Below are 21,876 nucleotides of genomic sequence, written 5' to 3'. Positions count from 1 at the left end.
TTCAACATTTTCGCATAAATTATTTTTAAAGCCTATAATTTCTCCCCAACACCAGTTCCTCCTCAAATAATGCAATTCAGCTTTGGTGACGAGGCTTTAAATTTTGGTGAAATGGCTGGTGTACAATGTATGGTTACTAAGGGTGATTTACCGCTAAATATACGCTGGACTATCAATTCAGCACCCATTATAAATGGCGAGGAAGGTTTTACGTTAATGCGCACGAATCCACGCACCAGTTCTTTGAGCATTAATTTGCTAGAGGCGAAACATCGTGGTGTTTATAAGTGTATAGCTAATAATAAAGCCGGGTTTACGGAATATTCAGCAGAATTACATGTTAATGGTTTGTGCTGAATAAGTGCTTACAATTATTTTAGAGAATTTCATTTGTTAACTTTTAATTTCAATTCCATTGATTCCTTACCGACAAGCGCTATGTTTAATTTTTTTTTTCGCTTAGTTCCTCCGCACGTATTACCGTTTAGTTTTCCCGCTGAAGTTGTTAATATGGGCGATATGATAAGCGCTACATGTATGATCTTAAAAGGCGATTTACCGCTCGATATTCACTGGACGCTCAATGATGAACCGATTGCTTCAGGCAGTGACGGTTTTAAGATATTGCAATTGAATCATCGCACCAGCTACTTAAGCGTAGACTCCTTAGAGGCAAAACATCGTGGCACTTATAGTTGCATAGCAGTGAATTTAGCTGGACTTGCTGAATATGCTGCTGAATTGCAGGTTAATGGTGCGTCGAGTAGAAGTTTGAGTCTCTGTAAATAGTTGGTGTTCATGTACTAACAAAAACTATAAACATTTAAGCAAAACGGTATACTCTCTTTTTTTTCGCTGTTAAATTTTGCTCCATATTGCACAGAATTGGCTCCTAGATATGCTGAATTTAAGAACATATTTGGTGTTGGTATAGCAGTTTTCTTTATTTATTTTTTGCCTGTGTTAAGATGGCGTGCTTAAACTCGTTGCTGAATTACGCTGAATTGAGCTGAATAGCTTTGGGCTGATATTAAAAATGTGAAGTAAGTGCTAGTTTGGTTGTAGATACTTTTACGAACTGCAAAAACTGGCGCTGAATAAAGTTGAATTAGGCTGACTAGCTGAAACTTTTTTAGTTTATTGTTCTCTTCACATTTTCTTAAAACTGTTCAACAAATTTATTGGATTTTGAAATTATTTCGCCTAAAATTATAACCCAATAGTGATAAAAACTAATATTTATTGAGAAAGCTAATCAGCTGGGCTTAATTAGATTTTTTGCCTACCTTTATTTCCTTAGTTGCACCTCAGATTAGTCCATTCAGCTTCGGCGAAGACCCACTTAATCGCGGCGAGGTTGCGAGTGTCACCTGTGTTGTACCCAAAGGCGATTTACCGCTCGATATCTACTGGACACTGAATTCAGCACTGATTGTAAACGGTGAACATGGTTTTAACATATTCAAAATGAATAAGCGTACAAGTTCGCTGAATGTAGACTCACTCGAGGCAATGCATCGTGGCACTTACAAGTGTATAGCGAACAATTCAGCGGGTTATGCTGAATATGTTGCTGTTTTAGAAGTGAACGGTTTGTTTAACTAACTTTTTCAAATAACTCATGGAAGTATCGGTTGCTGTTACATTTAAGTTCGTTTTTATTTTATATTCTACCACATTCATTCCCTCGTTTCCGTTATTCTTAAATCATCCACAAGTACCACCTCAAATACAACCCTTCGACTTTGGTGAGGAGCCAGCGAATACTGGCGAGATTGCTGGCGTGTTTTGTATGATACCAAAAGGTGACTTACCCATGGAAATACGTTGGACCTTAAATTCAGCGCCTATCATAACAGGCGAACATGGGTTTACACTGTCGCGCATGAATCCACGCACTAGTTCGCTGAATATCGATTCGCTGGAAGCGCGTCATCGCGGTGTATACAAATGCATTGCATTGAATAAGGCGGGCAGCGCTGAATTTAGCGCTGAATTGCATGTTAATGGTTTGTGCAGGCAAACAAATATAAATATAAATGTATTTAAAACACTGAATTTGTAGCTGAATTGGTTTTATGTTTATTTTCTGTAGTTTTCTATTATTTTAAAATATATTTTGTCTCCTAAAAATGAAGTGCCACCACAAGTTTTACCGTTTTCCTTTGGTGAGGATACTGCTGATATGGGTGAAATTGCGAGTGCCAATTGCGTTGTACCCAAGGGCGATTTGCCGCTCAAAATACGCTGGTCCTTGAATTCAGCGCCTATTGTGAATGGAGAAAATGGTTTTACTGTTTTGAGACTAAACAAGCGTACCAGTTCGCTTAATATCGACTCGCTTACTGCAATACATCGTGGCACCTACAAATGTATCGCAACAAATGAGGCCGGCACTAGTGAATATGTAGCTGAATTACAAGTCAACGGTTTGTTTGATGTCGAAAAGTCGCTTGCAGTAGTTATTTGTAGTTTTGTGCACACGCTGAATATGCTTTGCGCAGATTTTGTAGTGTTAAGTGGTTAAGCTTTGCAATTGCTGTGCACACATTTGCCAAATTCGCTTAAGTAGTGCCACAGAATACACCAAAATGTGTGCTGAATGTGAAAAATGTGTTGAGAAATAATAAATATTTACTGTTTTGCCATTTTTAATGCGGCCTGGTATTCAAAACAGTGCTACTTGGTGTTAAAATCAGCGCTGAATTAGCTGAATAAACATTTTTGTGATAGAAAAAATATCTAAAGTTCTATAACCAAGCAACTTACATCTTTACAGCATTTATAGTTATAAAAAAGTTTAAAAATTCTGTCGCTGCACGCACTCAGTTCCGATTCAGCACATTTGACACCCGAATTGTGTATTCTAGTCTCTCCACAAGTGATGCCTTTCACCTTTGGTGATGAACCCTCCAACTACGGCGACAGCACTGCTGTACAGTGCATGGTATTCAAAGGCGATACACCACTGCAGCTCCATTGGACGCTGAATGGACAACTGATTACGAACGAACACGCTGGCATACGCATTATCAAAATGTCTCCGAAATTAAGTTCGCTAAGCATCGATGCTATTAATGGACATCATCGTGGCACCTACAAATGCATTGCGTCTAATGCCGCAGGCAGCGCTGAACAAATAGCTGAACTTGTAGTGAATGGTGGGCGCGCTGAATTGTAGCTGTATTAGTTAGTGTAGATGTGCGGAATTGATGTTGATTTTTTTTTTGTATATTTTTATTTCTAACACAATTCCTCTGCCATTTAAACCCATCATCTTTCCTTTCTCGACACACAGTGCCTCCACAAATTATGCCTTTCTCATTTGGTGACGAAGCCACCAATTCTGGTGATTCGCTGGGTGTACAATGTTCGGTTACTAAAGGTGATCTACCCATAAACATAACTTGGACGCTAAATAATCAGACGCTAAAAAGTGGCGATTACGATATTATAATTGGTCGTATGTCGACGAAGTCGAGTACTTTAAATATCGATTACATAGCCGCTGAACATCGTGGCATTTACGCGTGTATCGCAACGAATCGCGCAGGCGAAAGTTCCTATCAGGCGGAATTGCAAGTTAACGGTTAATGTGAAAAAAAGTTTCTAATAGTTTTAACGAAGTATTTCTTAGGTCTACTAACACGTGCTCTGCTGATTTCTTAAGTTTTATTTGTATGTATGTAAAAACTACACTATTTATTTCTATCCTCCGCTTTTTTCACTATCGCTTATCGACTTTCCAACCCATCGCCTTGGTCTTACTATGTATGTATGTAGTACTTCCCGCTATACATCCTTTCAACTTCGACGCTGAAGCAAATGAAGGAGACAGCGTACAACTCACTTGTCACGTGGCGAAAGGTGATTTGCCGCTAAAAATACGTTGGTCCCATAATGGGTTGCCATTGTTTTCGCATATGGGTGTGTTGGCGAGTAAGATTGGTGATCGCATTAGTTTATTGACAGTGGAGTCGGTGAAGGCGGCGAATTCAGGAAATTATACATGCGTTGCAAGCAATAAAGCGGGACAGAGTGATTACACGGCTGAGTTGTTGGTTAATGGTATTTGTTTGGCAAAAAATCGAAAGACTTACTTTTTTTAAGCTCTCTATGTATTTTGAAAACTGTTTTTTTTTAGTTGTTGTACATTTTATGTTGTCCAGCATGCTTCCGAGGCACCAAATTCAATTTTAAATCAATATATAGGGTTTATTTAGCCGATGAATATGGCTGAAAGTGAACGAGTTCCAGCAAATTGTTATACATCGACGTAGATGGTAAATCAATTAATGTTGAAATAGGCTGAATTGTGCTGAATGGCGCTGAATGTTGTCAAATAAGTTTCAGCCTTATAATAATGCTTTTAACTGGAAAATTCCCGCGCTGAATTGAGTTCAATAGCGCTGAATAGTGTTCGACTTCTCATTTATCATGGATTTATATGATTTTATAACATTGTATCTCCCTTTATATATGTATCATAATTTGTAGATATTCCTATAACGCGCACTTAAACCGTTTCAATTTCAATATCAAAATCACTTCTTTAGTCCTTCCGCAAATCACACCCTTCAGTTACGACGACATAATCAACACTGGCGACGCTATTGATTTGCTTTGCCAAATACAAAAAGGTGATCGCCCCATCAAGATTAACTGGAGTTTTGAACGCGCTGCTGGCGATGCGCGCTACGACAGTCTACAGCCGATAATGCGTACAAATCGCATAAGCATCAAATCGAGCGTGTTATCGATACCACGCGCCACGCCTGCGCACACTGGCACATATACTTGTATGGCCAGTAATGCGGCTGGCTCAACGATCTACAGCACAAATATTACCGTGAATGGTATATGCAAATTTTGGAATTCTTACACAACACAAAACAATTATTGAATGTCTAACTAGCAGCTTTTGAATCTAACTGTTTGTGTCTAATCTATTTGGGTTCGGTTGCGGTGTTTGTAAATACTAAAAACTCTACGCCTATTTTGACTCACTGTATTTGGTAATATTTTAACAAAAATCTGACAAAAGCAACATTCGCTACTTCTACACTTTCTATTGAACTTGTCTAACAAATATTTTAAGATACTTTTCTTGAAATATAGCACACACGTCTTATTCGCTCCACTCAATACAAATTTTTATCTAGTACCGCCTCGTATAACCCCGTTTCAATTTGGTGAGGAACCCTTAAATTTCGGTGAACCTGCGTCAATACAATGCACCATCGCTGGTGGTGACTGGCCTATGAATGTGAAATGGTTGCTGAATGATTATCATCTGCCAGCTCACTTGAATATAGCAACTACAAAATTCACTAGACATACGCACGCATTGGCTATAGAGAGTGTCACAGCGGATCATGCTGGGAATTACACTTGCGTCGCCGAAAATTGGGCGGGAAGAGCTGAATATACGGCACCTTTGATTGTGAATGGTTTGAACAGAATTTGTGATTATATGAATTGTTAGTTATTTGATTTTTATTGCAATTTAAACCTTTGTATATCCCGATCCCATCTCGCTATTAGATGTCGTTCATTGCATAAAACTTGGGCAGAATTCATAAAAAAAGTTGCTGAATTCACAAAAAATGTGCTGAATTAAAAAAATGGGCTGAATTGAACATTACCAGAATTGTTTTCGTATTTATTTTTATAAAACAAACAAAATTTAATTTTCGCTGATTTTGAAAGCGCGCTGAATTACGCTTAACCACATTCAGCTCTGCTTTTTTATTTATTTATCATCTTTTAGGAAAGTCTTTGTGCATAGAGTACTAAGCTTACAAAAAATAAACTATTTGACTTTCATATTTATGATTTTTGCAATTATAAGTTTGTTTAATCATCCTATTTTTTTTACAATAACTGCCGTTTCTTCGATTTTATCGAAGTAACGCGCGCTGAATTGCATTTAGCCACATTCAGCGCAGCTTTGTTGATCTATGTAATTTTCATTATTTTTAAATTCATTCTTTAATGTTTAGTATTCTTACAAAAACCAACTACTTTTGATTTATATAAACTTTTCAATATATAAATTTGTTTCAACATCCTTTTGACAAAAAAAGTTGCGCCGAAAATTGCACCATTCGACTTCGGCGAGGAACCGCTGAATTACGGTGAACCAGCCTCTATACAATGCACCATACTCGGCGGTGATTTACCTATAAAGGTTACATGGTTGCTGAATAATGCAGCCATTGATAGTTTTCATGATATTTCACTATCGCGTATTGGGAAGCGTGTAAATGTGCTGACAATAGAGGCAGTCGCGGCACATCATGCGGGCAGGTATTCATGTCGCGCTCATAATAAAGCTGGCATTACAGAGCATGCAGCGCGTTTGATCGTGAATGGTTTGTGATATACAGATAAATAATGTTTGGCGTAAATAATGTAACTACTGAAGTCATTATTTTAGTTTGTTTTTCGAATGTTTTTATTTCAATCTACCTACATAAATCCCCATTAAATTTTTACGAAGCGCTAAAGATGTGTAAAAATCTGTTAAGTCCACGCTGAATTATGTAAGCGTTTATTCAGCGCGGTTGCTGCTATTAATTTATAGGATTTATATATTTTTTGCTACAATTGCGCGACTTACGCCTGAGCTGAATCACAGTCGTGTATATTTAGTTCATGGTTTTCCCTGTCTTACTACATAATACTTGCAAGCAATGAACTTTTGTTGCTGTGCTTCTAAAAAATATTCTCTTGCTAAAAATTTCTCCTACAAAAAGTTGCACCGAAAATCGCACCCTTCGATTTTGGCGAGGAACCGCTCAACTATGGTGAGCCAGCGTCCATACAATGCACCATACTCGGCGGCGATCTACCCATCAATGTTACTTGGCTGCTGAATAACGCCACCATCGATAGATACCATGATATATCCTTTTCGCGTATCGGCAAACGTATTAATGTTTTGTCGATTGAATCTGTGGCTGCACATCACGCAGGCTTTTATTCGTGTCACGCAGCAAACAAAGCGGGCATAACCGCGCATACCGCTCGACTAATTGTTAATGGTTTGTTAAAGGAATATTGAAAAATTAATTCTTTTTTGTTTCTTCTTTTTTTTCTAATTTGCTTGGCCTTTCCTGATGTTCCTGGTATAAGTACCACCAAAAATTACGCCCTTCTCCTTTGGCACCGAACCAATGAATTTCGGTGAGCCCGTTTCGGTACATTGCACTATATCGGGTGGTGATTTACCTGTTTCGGTAATATGGCCTTTGAATAGGCACCCATTGCTGCCTGAACTAGAGATTCTGACGGAGAGACGTGGTCAACGTATTCACAATTTAATGATTGACGCAATAGAGGCGAAACATGCGGGCAATTATACTTGCATAGCAAGCAATTCAGCGGGCAGAGCTGAGCATTCAGCTGAATTGATTGTAAATGGTTTGTGTGAATCTATGGCAGTAAAAAAAATTATTAAAAACACCGGCACACAAAAAAAAATTTTTGTTCTGTACACCGGACGCCACCTACCTACGGGCATGTTTTTCGACCCGCTGAATCCGAATTTTGAGTTAGTTTTGGCCGGTCACCCCCCAATTTCGAGTAAATTGCAAAAAATCCTAAAAAATAGCGAAAATTTGATGTTTTCGTTACAAAAAAAATTTGTGGATATAGGAAACGCATAATTTTTATGTATTCTGATCCGTTTAATACTAATTTCATATGTACTTAGACAATAAGCCGTTTTATATTCAAGAAAATTGTAAAAAAACCCACAAAAATTGCAAAAATTGCAATAAATCGGGATTATCTTGATAAAAAAAAATTTGCAGGCTCGAAAGAGATTTTCATGTCATTTGATCTGCTCAATTCGAATCTACAATAAACTCGGCCCATCTTCCCTCAAACACTCAAAAAAATGCATAAAACCGATAAAATAGTAAAAAATTAAAGTTGAAAAAAGTGAAAAAAATCTATTAAACACGATTAAAAACGTTTCTTGTATTTTTTATTCATAAAATACAAGTTTTAAATCTGAAAATGTAAGAAAATCGGATTTTAAACTGTTTTCCGAGGGTACGGAACTGTTTCATTCCCAAATTTTTTTTGTAACGAAAACATCAAATTTTCGCTATTTTTTAGGATTTTTTGCAATTTACTCGAAATTGGGGGGGTGACCGGCCAAAACTAACTCAAAATTCGGATTCAGCGGGTCGAAAAACATGCCCGTAGGTAGGTGGCGTCCGGTGTACAGAACAAAAATTTTTTTTTGTGTGCCGGTGAAATTATTGCGTTGTGGGCTTTGGTAGTTAGATATTGTTGAGCTATGTAGTTCTTACATTTAATTTTTTCCCAACCAAATACTCTTTCTCGGTCTGTGTGTGTGGTACTTTATGTGTGCTGAATTTAGCTTTGTGTGAAGCTGTGTAGGAAGTGAGTTATTATTCGCGTCACTATAGCTTTAAATATGCTATTATTTGCTGAATTGAGCTGAATATGAATTGTACGCTACAAAATATATTTGTTTCAAAAAAAGTTAGCAAAATACGTGCGCTGAATTATTTTTTTAGCACTCCACCGTTGAATCTGCCATTATTTGAGAAATACGTTTGCTGAATTGAGCTGAATAAGACTTTTACGCTACAAAATATATTTGTTTCAAAAAAAGTTAGCAAAACATGTGCGCTGAATTAACCTGATTTATTTTTTAGCATAAGAAATGTAGGAACAGTAAGAATATTTCAATCAAAAAGTTATAAATTAACTACGATAGACGTTATGGCTTTGAAATTCCATAACTATATACTTTTTAAATTACTTTACCTAAAAATATTTAAAATACGTTTAATTTGATATATTTTTGTCAGCTCCACCAAAAATCAGCCCATTCTCATTTAGTGAAGAATCTATGAGTTTTGGTGAATTCGTAAACATACAGTGCACCATAGCTGGCGGTGATTTGCCGGTGAGAATAACATGGACCTTAAATGATAAACCTTTCGAGGATTACCTCGAAATTATTACAACCAAACGTGGCAAACGCATAAGCGAACTTACAATAGAGTCTGTATCGGCTAAACACACCGGAAATTATAGCTGCATTGCTGAGAATCGCGCTGGACGCGCTAATCACACCGCTGAATTGCGCGTTAATGGTGCGGAATGCGCTGAATAACATACGCTTATAAAAAATGTAGTTTTGTTTAACTGTTTTTACATTCTTTCAACCATTTTCCTCAATCCCACCTTTCCATTCCTGCTTTCAAGTGCCACCAAAAATTGCACCCTTTGATTTCGGCGAGGAACCATCAAATTTTGGCGAATCTGCTAGCGTGCAGTGTTTGGTAACTTCTGGTGATTTTCCCGTGAGCTTTGCTTGGCTCTTCAATGGGCGCCAAATCAATGATAATGTCTACGATGTTTCCATGGTGAAATTGGGTAAAAAGATAAGTGCGCTTTCGATCGATTATGTGCGCGGTCATCATGCCGGAAATTATACGTGCGTTGCGGCCAATCAGGCAATCTCCGTTAATTATACCGCTGAATTGGTGGTGAATGGTACTTTTGTTTTTTTTTTTGCAAATGAGTAGTAGAACTAAACATTACAAAGCCTCAACTTGTGTTTTGAATTAATTACATACTTTGAGATACATGCGATCGTTTATAATTTTTTACTTCCTCTCATCCTCTTAACTCATTTTTAGTTCCCCCAAAAATTGCACATTTCGACTTTGGCGATCATGCGGTAAATTTCGAAGAATCAGTTTCGGTAAATTGCCTTATCTACCTCGGTGACCTACCAATGGATATCACTTGGCTTTTCAATAGTCACCCAATTAATATCTATACGGGTGTTTCTATTGTGAAGGGTGGAAAAAAGGCTAGTCTCTTGACAATAGACTCGGTACATGCTGGTCATGCGGGCAATTATACGTGCAAGGCGCGTAATGATGCAGCTGCGGTAGAGTACACTGCGCAATTAATTGTGAATGGTACACTTATGTATATGTTGTTTTCTATTAGTTTAAACGCGCTGAATTTGCTTTAAAAAATGCTTTTGGTAGTTTAAAATTAGGTTTTGGTTCTATGCATATCCAAATGACATAAACACGGAAGTGCTGACAATATATTTTTTTTTTTTTGGATACGGATGAATATGAGCTGTTTTGTGCCTAAGCGCTTAATTGTAGCCAAAAGACTAAGAAATTGTATGCGCTTACAAGATTTTATCAAAAATACTTTTTGCTGAATTGATAAAAGCATAAGCAAAAATTGTGTCATTGCAGAATTCATAGTTGTAAGAGCGCTGTACGACTGCTGAAACGAATAATCTAATTCAGCGAGCAATATTTTTTACTTAAATTTGTGTAATACTAGAAATTACCCCAGGCGTGCTGTTCTTAAAAAAATTGTATGTGCTTACAACTTTTATTAGATATTTTTCCAATACTAAATGAAATTTTATTGTTATTAACCAATTCAGCACCGCCAAAAATTGTACCATTTGATTTTGGGGATAAGCCTGCGAATTTCGAGGACTCAGTATCTGTGAATTGCCTCATTTCTTCCGGTGATATGCCCATTGTTATCGAGTGGCTGTTCAATAGCGAACCGGTCAACTATTTTGCTGGCGTTAATGTTATGCGAGGAGGTAAACGTCTCAGTTTGCTCAGTATTGACTCAGTGCATGCGGGCCACGCGGGAAACTACACTTGCATAGCACGCAACAAGGCGGCTAAGGATGCATATTCAGCACAGCTGATTGTTAACGGTTCTTTACATATTTTTCGCTATATTCAGCTTTATATAATTTTGAATTTAAATGTGCTTACATATATTTTTTCGTTAGTAACGCATTTATTTATATCCTTCCTCAATTTCACATCTGTAAGTTCCGCCTAAGGTTACACCTTTTGACTTTGGCGAAGGGCCGGCGAATGTTGAAGATTCTGTATCGATTACTTGTCTCATTTCCTCCGGTGATTTACCCATCGATATTGAGTGGTTGTTCAATGATTACGCCATAAGTTCATATTCGGGTATAACTGTTGTAAAAGGTGGTAAACGCACCAGTATGCTGACAATAGACAATGTACACGCACGACATGCTGGAAGATACACTTGCAAGGCGAAAAATTATGCTGCTGCCGTGAATTACACAGCTGAATTGGTGGTTAATGGTATACCTTTTTTCATTAGAGCTTATTTAACTAGCGCTGAATTGTGTTGAAGTGCGCTGAATTAGGTTGAATAACATAATTTATAGTTTAGTATTAAGCCATTTGTAAACAAGATTAAATTAACTTCACCTGAACAGGGCATGAATGTGCTGAATAGCGCTGAATAGCTTTAGTTATGGTGTAATGGTTTTTGGTTTTGTTTGCAGTTTTATTTTCACCAATCCGCCATTACTGATAAGAATAAATCCCTGTAGAACACCTAAACTCAAACCAAATTACCTTCCAAAATTATACCTCGACACTTTTTTCCTCATGAACAGTCGCGCCGAAAATTGTACCCTTCGATTTTGGTGAAGTGCCTGCCAATTTTGAAGACTCCGTCTCGGTGAACTGCCTCATTTCCTCCGGCGATATGCCCTTAAACATAGAATGGTTATTCAATGGCGAATTAATTACTTTGCTGGCGTAAATGTAATAAAAGGTGGCAAGCGTACCAGCTTGCTAACCATTGATTCAGTGCACGCGGGACATGCGGGCAACTATACATGCAAAGCGCGTAATAAGGCGGCTACGGATGCATATTCGGCACAGCTTATTGTTAACGGTTACCAGATAATTTTTTGTTAAAACTAAACTTTTATGTTTATATTTACATACGTACATATGCGTGTGTGCTTACAAGTGTGGTTGTGTTTCTATTAAAATGTCTTTTGTTTTTTTTTTTTCTTAATTTTAATCCTTTAACAAGTCCCTCCGAAAATAACACCTTTCGATTTTGGTGAGGAACCAGCAAATTTTGAGGACTCTGTGTCGGTTACTTGTCTCATTTCTTCCGGTGATTTACCTATCGACATTGAATGGCTGCTCAATGATTACGCTATAAGCTCATATTCCGGCATATCGGTTATGAAAAGCGGCAAGCGAACAAATATTTTAACTATCGACAATGTGCACGCTAGACATGCCGGAAAGTATACATGCAAGGCGAAAAATTATGCTGCAGCCGTAAATTACACGGCTGAATTAGTTGTTAATGGTATATTTACTTTAGTTGAACGCGCTGAATTGTGCTGAATAGCGCTGAATTATGTGTATATGTTCAGTTTTTCACTATTTGATTTTTAAGCTTTTAGTTTTGCTAAAATTATTATTGACAATTGCAAAAATTACCCTAAACACTCATGAATATTTCCCTACTTAACACACATACAGCTATACGAGTGTAACAGCTTTCCAAAATTTATTCTCATTCCTCTTCACACCTTTCTAGTGGCCCCTAAGATAGCGCATTTTGACTTCGGCGAAGCACCTGCGAATTTTGAGGACTCCGTCTCCATAAACTGTCTTGTCTCTTCCGGTGATCTTCCGCTCGATATTGAGTGGCTTTTCAATGACTATCCTCTCAACTCATATTCCGGCATTACAGCCACAAAAATGGGCAAACGTTTGAGTGTGTTAATGATAGATTCAGTGAATGCGCGTCATGTGGGAAATTATACCTGCAAAGCTAGAAATTCGTGGGCGGCGAGTAGTTATACAGCGCAATTGGTTGTAAATGGTAGATCTGAAAAAAAAGATTATACTAAAATAATATACATTTTTTTTTTTAATATTGGTTTTTGTTGAAATTTCTTTGTATACCCCCTATCTAATTCCTCAAAAAGTTCTTATCGAATATTAAAACATTACCCATGGCTGAATAGCATGTTTCGTATTGCGCGCGAGATTCAATGCTTTTATTATTTCACAAATTTTTAACGAAACGCTTTTTTTGACGAAGCTGAATTAGCTAAAAAATTGCTATTTAAGTTATTGCTTTATAGAAATTTCCTAATTTTGTGTTGCTTTGTTGATTTTTATTGCGCTGACTTGTGATTTGTTTGTAGATACGACCCGAAAGCTCTGTACAAAAGTTGTTTAGGAAGAAAATGTGCTTGTCAGCATGCTGCTTACAAATTATCTCTATACTTAGCTGCATAGAATTGCTGTCTAAAATGTTAAAATGTATAAAAACATCCCTGACTACTGTGGAATGCAATATAAAGAACGAAAAATGGCACTGAAAATGACACAACGCTGAAACCGGTTTGTCTTCAAACCAAATTTGACAAAGGATGATGGAAAATCGTTCTGGGGTAAAATGCGCAGGTTGGTTCTACCAATTGCTTCAACAGCTGAATATACAAAATAAAGATATTCAACTTTGTCCAGTTAATCTTTGATGTTTTAAAAAAGTTTGAAAGAATTCAAAAGCAAAATATTTTTTCGACCCGCTGAATAGCAGTTAAAGAATATTGAGTGTTGACAAAAAATTAGAGGAGTTTAAATTATTTGAACAGCTTTTTCGTTAATTCTAAATCATTGTTTTTTGTTGTGCTGAATAGCTAATTGGCCAGAATATTTATGCAAGTTGATGAAAAATGGAAATTTTTGTCTAATCCATATTGCAAACTAGAACATTTTCTTTTAAAATTTTATCTGAAAAAAAATTAAAAATATGTAATATTAAAAAAAAAAACTTAATAAAAAATGCATCCAATATTTCAACCTTGTGTACGTAGTTCCACCAAAAATCACACCCTTCGAATTTGGCGAAGAACCCGCAAATTTTGGCGACTCGGTAACCGTACAATGCACCATATCTAAGGGTGATTTACCGGTCGATATGACTTGGCTGTTCAACGATTATCCGATAAACGATTATTTGAGTGTGACCACATCGAAAATTGGCAAGAAAGTAACGGTTTTAACAATTGACTCGGTAAATGGCAACAATGCCGGCAACTACACCTGTAAGGCGCGCAATGAGGCGCAAACCACAGAGTATACAGCGGCGTTGGTTGTAAACGGTGGGCGGGTGAAAAAAAACTTAATAATAAGAAGGCTTAAAATTAAATTTTTTTAATATTTTTTTTTCTTTAATTGAAAAGTTATTTGTTTTTGTTGAATTTAATTGAAAAGTATAAATTAATTTATTCATTTCTTTCCTCATTATTTCCCTCCTGCGCTTACTTGTTTCCACACACCCTCTATCATTCTCTCTCTCCGCGAAGTTCCACCGCAAATTTCTCCCTTCTCTAGCGGCAATCAAGCCGTGCATTTGGGCCAATATATTACCTATCAGTGCACTATTACCGAGGGTGATCTACCACTCAACATACTCTGGACTTTCAATAATCAACCGCTAGTCAATGCTGATGATCAGGATATATTAATATCGAAATTGGGGCGTCGCAGCAGCGTGCTAACCATCGAAAATGTTAGCGCGCGACATGCGGGCAACTACAGCTGCCACGGCTCGAATGAGGCGGGCAAAGCGAGCTACGGCGCGCTGCTTAAAGTTATAGGTTACTGAATTATTACGAAAAAATATTTCCTACATACTTTTAGCTTTCTGTTAGTTGATTTTTCTGTCGCTGATTTTTATGAAACATTTTTAATTTTCCATTAAATTTTACTATATTCATTAATTTTTTTTTTCCCACTACTTTTATCGCTTGTACTCTATGCTTTTACATTCTACATATACTTTTACCCACTTTTAGTTTTACCACGCATCATACCTTTCGCCTTCGAGGAGGGTCCCGCTCAGACGGGCCAATATCTTACGCTGCACTGTTCGGTACCCACCGGCGATTTGCCGCTTGTCATTGAATGGACGCTTAACGGTGAGCTGGTTAGTGAAGCGCTAGGCGTTTCCACAATGACAGTGGGTCGTCGCAGTAGTGTGCTGACCATTGAATCAGTCGATCATCAACATGCTGGAAATTTCACTTGCAATGCAAGCAATCGTGCGGGCGTACAGAGTTATTCAACCGAGTTGAATGTTTATGGTTAGCGAATTTGATAAAAAGAAATATATAGTTGTATAAAGAAAAAAACATATATTAAATAGTTTAAAACAATTAACAAAACATTCGAACTCGTATATTGAATGTAGAAAATTACATAGTTATAGTTATAGCATAAATGTGGATTTTTGCCTACTAAAAGTTCATTGTTTATGGTTGTAAACTACTCTGTTTCTACCTCATTCTCGCTCTCTCTCTCTGCAGCTTTTTCCCTCTCTAATTTGCGTACTTTAAAGTGAATGTTAATCACTTTGTAAACAAAAAAAAACGCTTTGCCTCGTTATTTTCGAAAATTGCTTGCTAAGGAAAGCTGCGCCTAACTTATAAAAATTTACTGCTGTTAAATGCAAAAAAAGGAAAACAAATTGCATGTTGCACTGAAAATGCGCACAAAAAGTTTGTCTATGCCGCACCATTTTAAAATTAATAACCATATTTATTATCAATTATCATATTGGAAACAAAATTTTATACTAGGTCAGGTCACTCCTGAAAGCCTACTTCGAGATATTGTGCCACCTCAAATATTGTATAGCTTCATTGTGGTTTTCAAAAAAAAAAAAGACTATAAATTCACTAGGCTGGATGACGGACCATCCACCATCCACCTTTTCAACGATCTCCTACACCGTGCGACAGTAAAACTTACAAACGCAGTTCTGTCTGAAGTTAGTTTTTTTTAAGGAACTTTGGAATTTGAAAAATATGATTACATGAAAAAATTATTTTACAAGTTCAGTGCAACGTAGAAAATCAGTCTGAGTTTCAAATTAAACAGAAAATTTTGTGGAATTAAAGTAGATACAATTTTTTAGTGCATAAGGACGAGTAGGTATTAAAAATGTAATTTTAAAATTTGAATATCCTTGAAATTTTGCAATACTTATTTCTGAAAAAAAAAAAAAATTAAATATAAAGGACTAATATACTCTCGATCACGTGCTCGAATTTCGTCCTTCTAACTTTATTATGAATTAAAAAAAATTTATTTATTTTTTCAATTCTACAGAATTTTCTCTTTCAATAGCACTACCTACGAACAATAATGATTTATTCATTTGTCCCATTTTAGTGGCTATTCGACTAACTAAAACTACATGAGCCCACCGTTGATTCAAATAAAATTAATCAGAGTTTGTCGACGAGCTAAATGAAAATTGTTCATGTGTTTTAAAAATGCTGAACTGAATAATGAAATGAATAATGAAAGCTAAGAGAGGGTTAAAAGTTCGCGAATTGTATGGGGAGATTAGGTTGTTTGCATATACTACAACAAATATGTGTTCAATCAAAATATGGTGGGTAGGCATTGCGGTCAATGATAACCCCCTATTGCCACCTTTGCTTGGTTGTAAGTAATAAATTCTGGGCGAGTTGTCCGAAATCCGGAGGATGCGTAAAGCTTGACAGAGCAGTGATTGAGGTGCCATAAACTTATTACATTAATAAGACATGTTATATGGCACTTCAGAAATGCAAATGAAAAAATTTCCCTTTTTATCCTTTTTATGCGGGTCTATCAAAGATGTGGTATGCATTTAGGCGCTAGATGTTAGTGGTCACCTAAACGGGAAAAGCTCGAAATTATTTTTATTTGTCAATATATTCTTCGGTTAGTGTAATACTCAGCTTTTATATAAAGCATGTTCTTATTCTCTTCAAAAACGGCTGAAATAGCCACCGAATTCACTTTCTTATCATCTGGACTTTTTTTCCAAGTTTGCATTTTTTAATTGAGCACTAAATAAGTCTTCTTCATTGCCACAAAACAGTTCGCTTAAAACAGATTTAAAAGCTCGTCTTAGTATTAACACGATGTGACCTGTCTTTCGGTAACCTTAGATATAAAAAGTTGATTATGAAGAATGTCCAAAACGGTCGTAGTTGATACCAAAACCATCTCCGCGACTTGGTTTTTGTGGACAGACATCTTCCAGCACAATTTTTTTTTGTATTCTTGATAATTTTTAGGGAAGTCATTCAATTGGTCGTTGTACTCTCAACCTTACTCAGGTCCTTTTAACACTTAAATCATAATGTTTTCCTAGACAAGAGTTAATTAAGCACCTATTCAACAGAAACAAGAAAATAAAGAAGACATAGCCATTACAATATAAAAAAGTAACATGTTATGTTCATTAGGTTCTGCCTTCTAAAATCTCTTAGACCAAGGTAGAATGCCGAAATAAAAATATTTCTATAAAACTTTCTCATTAGGGGTATTCATATAACGTGGTAAACTGCTGATAAGCTTGATAAAATTATAAATTCCGTACATGTGATGTTAGATGAATACGCCTATAATTTTTTGAAGAATTTGTCTTAGTTTTGTCTAAAGTTATATTGACTAAAAATAAGTAGACGATTACATTGGAATTTTCTAAAAAAAAGTACTTATTATCTTATTCTTTTTAATCTGTGCATGGAAATTTACATTTTCTTTGCAAAACAAAAAACAGTCCTCCCCAAAATCGCGCCCTTTACCTCAGGCGCCGATGCATTCTTTCCCGGCGATTATTGTACGCTACAATGTTCCATAATACACGGTGATCATCCGCTCTTAGTCTATTGGTATTACAACGGTTTGCCGCTAAACGAAAGCTATGCTCAATTGCGTGGCATAACAATATCCAAAATGGGTTCACGCAGCTCGGCATTGACTATCGAATCCATAGATGGCGCACATGCAGGCAATTATACTTGCTATGGCAAAAATGCGGCTGGCGTAACGAGTTACACGACTCAACTGATTGTGAATGGTACAATAATAGTAAATGTTTAGAAGAAAAACTTGATAATTTTTTTAATTAAATTTTTTTATTTAGTAGTTAAGGGTATTTTTAGTATATTTTAAGTTGGTTTTTTAAACGTAAATTTCTAATTTTTGCCTACTTTAAATTTGTTTTTGTTTTCCAAATCATCCAATGTTGCATAAACACGCAATTCGAAAATCCGTGGCACTAAATTATCCCCATCCCTATAATTGATTAACTTCTCTTTCTCCTTGTTGTGTTCCTATAACATTTTTCCTATTGCGTTACTCGCCTCCTGCTCATATCACCCATCCTTCCTCAACATCTCCCTCCCTTTGTCGCTTCCTCATTTTCATTCGCATCCCTATAATCATCTTAGTGCCACCGAAACTTGCGCCACTTCCCACCAACGCCGATTCGCCACTCTATGTGGGCGATTATTTCCAGCTTGCGTGCGCAGTGGTGCATGGCGATGCGCCGTTCAACATAACCTGGTACTACAATGACGAACCAGCCCAATTGATCGATGGTATAATGATACTGATGCATAGTAAACGCAGTAGCTCGCTAAATATTGAAAGCGTAAGCGGTGAGCATGCCGGCAAATACACCTGTATGGGTGCGAATCACGCAGGATATACGACAGTGTCGACGAATTTAACAGTAAAGGGTTTGTGCACAGCATACGCTAGTTTTTACAACAGTTAAAATTAAAGTAGTCCTAGAGGCCTAATAGTTTTAGTATAAGAGGCTGCGGGCGCACTTTTATTTCATGCGGAATGGCTTGGTTAAGCATCATTAACTCTTTGTGTGTGTGTACCTCTGTAAAGCATATTTCAAGGCGCGTCACCCCTTAGTGTGTTGCATAGTCTTAGGCGCTTTTAGGAAATTTTTTGTGTGCTGCGCGTTTGTGTGTGCGTGCATTTTGTTGGTTTTTTTTTAGTTTAGTATACTTTCACTTTATTATATGTACTTGTGGTGCTTTGTCCTTGAATGTTTACTGGGTTTGGAAACCCGTTCGTCCTCACTTTGTGTTTTTCTCTACTTCCACGGGGAAGCGTGTGTATACCAAAATTTTGCAAAACAGTGAAGGGGACTGAAAAGTATGCAAAGATGAATAAATATACGAGTAAATGCAGTCCAATGATGTAAAATCTAAAAGTATGCAATATTCTTGTTTAAGTGAAACTAATAACACATTTTTGGCTATTTATATGCTTCAATATTTTGCCAGAAGTTGAATAATGAAATTGTAAAAAAACATGACTAACAATAAATAAAAAATCAGAAACTAAATTCAAAAAAAAAAATTTAAAAATGTACATAAAAAATTAAAAAGTCCAAATGAAAAAACTAAGAAATCAAAATAAAAAATAAAGAAACTAAAATAGAAAAATAAACAAAAAATTATAAAATTTTTAATAACAAAAATAAAACTATAAATTAAATAAAAACTAAAAATTAAAGCTAAAAAAATAAGATAAAAAAACTAAAAAATAAGACAAACAGAAAAATAAAAAAAATAAAAAATAAATAGAAATAAAAATAAAATAATAAATTAAATAAAAAATGTCTTAAAACAAATCTTCTCAGTAAGCAAAAAAAAAGTATAGGTTTGTTCTAAAAGCTACTCGTGAGCCACTTTGAGTTATGGTTCAACCAGCCACCGACGGAGCGCGCTTCCGTACTTGCCGTCCGTATCCACATATCAAATTGCTGCTGATAGAGCAAACGTTTTCTTAAAGCATAATCTGTGATAACAAACAAAAGTGTTTTGTCAAAGTTTACACGAAACTGTTGCACGTACTTTTGTTGAAGCTGCGTCATTTGACAGTTTCTTTTTTACGCTCGCAGTTTGAACTTAGCTCGAGTCTTTCTTCGAGTAGCTCGTGGAACAAGCACTACTTTTTAATATTGTGCCTCGGAGGCCTAGGCTCTTTCAAGCAGTAATAAAATTGAATTGAATTGATTGATCTAATAAATTTTTTTCAATCATCTTTGCATACAATTAGGCAGCTTCACTGGCCCCCTAAAAATAGTTAAATCTTTTAACGTAAATTTTAACCTCTCACTTCACATACTTAATCATTTCTTTGAAGCATACATACTACAAACATGCACTTACTTATATGTATGTATATGTGCATATGTACATATGTATGTACAAATGTGTGTTTGCCTTTTGTCCACGCACTGCCTACATTTCTACTTCACGATCCAACTTCTTGAACCATATATTTAGAACTACCCCAACTTGAGCAATTCCACTTCAATGCGAACGGTGTAAATGGCGGTCAGGCGGTACGTGTCATGTGCATGGTTAACTCTGGTGATTTGCCTATCGATATACACTGGCTAAAAGATGGTCAACCTTTGTTGCGTTCTATTTATCATAAAATCGATGAATATACTTTGATATTATCGCTGCGTCAAACTACCATCAGCGATTCGGGGAATTATACGTGCGTCGCTCGTAATGCGGCAGGTGTAGCGCGACGCTGGTCGGTGTTGAAAGTGAAGGGTGAGGGTGGTGCAAAATGAAGTTAAGCGTGCCTTTTGATTTTGAGTTTATATATATTGTTTTAAAGAAATTCTTATTTTTACGTTTTTGCTGCATAATTTCAAATCCTAAATTCATTGAGAGTACCAAACGAAAGACTTAAGCAGCGAACTTGATTTATGTTGATGATGTTGGTTGGAGCGCTGTTATGGGGTGGTTGGTGAATTTCCGAGAAATTGAAGTAAAAATTTACTATTATTTATGCAAAATAGACGAAAACACAAGATTGGAAATTTCAAAAAAATCTTATTTTAGCCTAAGCAATTTAAAAATTTTAATAGTTTCAAATTCCTCAAATTCAAAAAATGGTAATGATTGATATGGCATTTTGGTGCGAAAAAACCTTTTTTAACAAAATCCTCTAAAATTTCATTTATTTTAAAATAATTTTCTTTTAGAAATTTTAAATACGTACTTTATACTTATGTACACACATTTTTCCACCTTTTAAATCGCACAATCTTTTTTTATTCGCCACTAAGAAACGCCTTATCTGGCCAAACTCTCCATCTCGGCCACACCATGTCATATGGGTGATTATGTTCAGCTCACTTGCATTGCCAGCAAAGGCGATCTGCCAATTTTGTTCAATTGGTACTTGAACGAACAGCGTATAAACAATGATTTAGCCACTTTGGCTAGTGTTGGCGAGCATACAAGCCTTTTGTTAATCAATAATGTCACTTCGGCGCATGCGGGTCGCTATACGTGTGAGGTCTCCAATGCGGCGGGCAGCGCGAATAAGACAGCAACGCTAACGGTGAACGGTAGGCAAGAAAGAAAGCGACTGAAATTTCAAGTTTATAGCTCCTTCACTAAAAAATATTACTTAAAAAACTAATTAATTTTCTTCTTGAATTTTAAAAAATCACAATGAAATTTTTATTCAAAGATTCAAATTCTTAATTTGTAAAAAGCATTTTTCAAAAATTTATAAGCTTGTAAATCTTTTATTTTGTTAAACAAAAATTAAAAATTTTGCTTGATAAAAAGAAAAGTTTTTAATTTTTTTCTAAAGTTTTAAAACTTTCTTGCTTTGCATATAAGCTTAAAATAGAAGATATTTCCAAATTTCAATACGAAATTACTCGAATAATTTCTAATCAATTCTTAATGGCATGAAAATTAAATTTGAAATGCGTTCAAAAAAATTTTTTTTTAAACTGCACTTTTACGCTTTTTTTTTTGCCTGCGATGAACCGCAAGAACAAATTAGGGTTCAAGACTATTTTGAAAATGATTTTTTGTTTTTAGAAATTTTCAAAAATTGTGTACTGAAGTTTTTATACCTAAAAACTAGTGCATTATTATTGCTGGACTTTGAAAAAGGGGAAGAAGCGCAGAAATGCGTTGGGCTTGGCTTTTGAAAAAAAAAACTTGCACAATTGTTTTTCAAACAAAAATGTTTTACATATCTTGAAAATTTTTCAAACCCATTTTCATGAAGACAATTTTTTTTAATCAAGATTTATAACAGTTTTTTTTATTATTCGATTTTTAAAATTTTACAATTTTTTGTAACTTTTGCATTTAAAAACAAAAATCAT

General features: G+C 35.9%; 1 protein-coding gene across 50 annotated transcripts in view; it reads left to right on the top strand.

Annotated features, from left to right (window-relative positions):
* LOC118744535 (Down syndrome cell adhesion molecule-like protein Dscam2) overlaps window positions 1–21,876 on the top strand; it is a 170,518-nt gene that overhangs the window by 118,603 nt on the left and 30,039 nt on the right. For 9 of the 50 annotated variants that reach the window (XM_036477645.1, XM_036477631.1, XM_036477606.1 and 6 more), the window contains exon 9: window positions 2,139–2,429. The exons of 9 other annotated variants lie outside the window; for them this stretch is intronic. In XM_036477645.1, the coding sequence (XP_036333538.1) occupies window positions 2,139–2,429 (291 nt within the window). Of the gene's footprint in view, window positions 1–463; window positions 755–1,718; window positions 2,010–2,138; window positions 2,430–3,298; window positions 3,590–3,783; window positions 4,069–4,556; window positions 4,857–5,162; window positions 5,451–6,086; window positions 6,375–7,137; window positions 7,426–9,252; window positions 9,544–9,689; window positions 9,978–13,726; window positions 14,015–14,710; window positions 14,999–18,148; window positions 18,440–21,876 lie in introns of all 50 variants that reach the window. 32 more of the 50 variants (XM_036477638.1, XM_036477603.1, XM_036477601.1 and 29 more) reach the window with 13 other exon arrangements.

Source organism: Rhagoletis pomonella, unplaced genomic scaffold (genome assembly GCF_013731165.1).
Source record: "Rhagoletis pomonella isolate Grant_MI unplaced genomic scaffold, Rhpom_1.0 Rhpom_scaffold_00008, whole genome shotgun sequence".
NCBI classification, from domain to species: Eukaryota; Metazoa; Arthropoda; class Insecta; order Diptera; family Tephritidae; genus Rhagoletis; species Rhagoletis pomonella.
The sequence above is the reverse complement of the archived record's forward strand: the minus strand, read 5'-3'. Positions and strand labels throughout refer to the sequence as shown.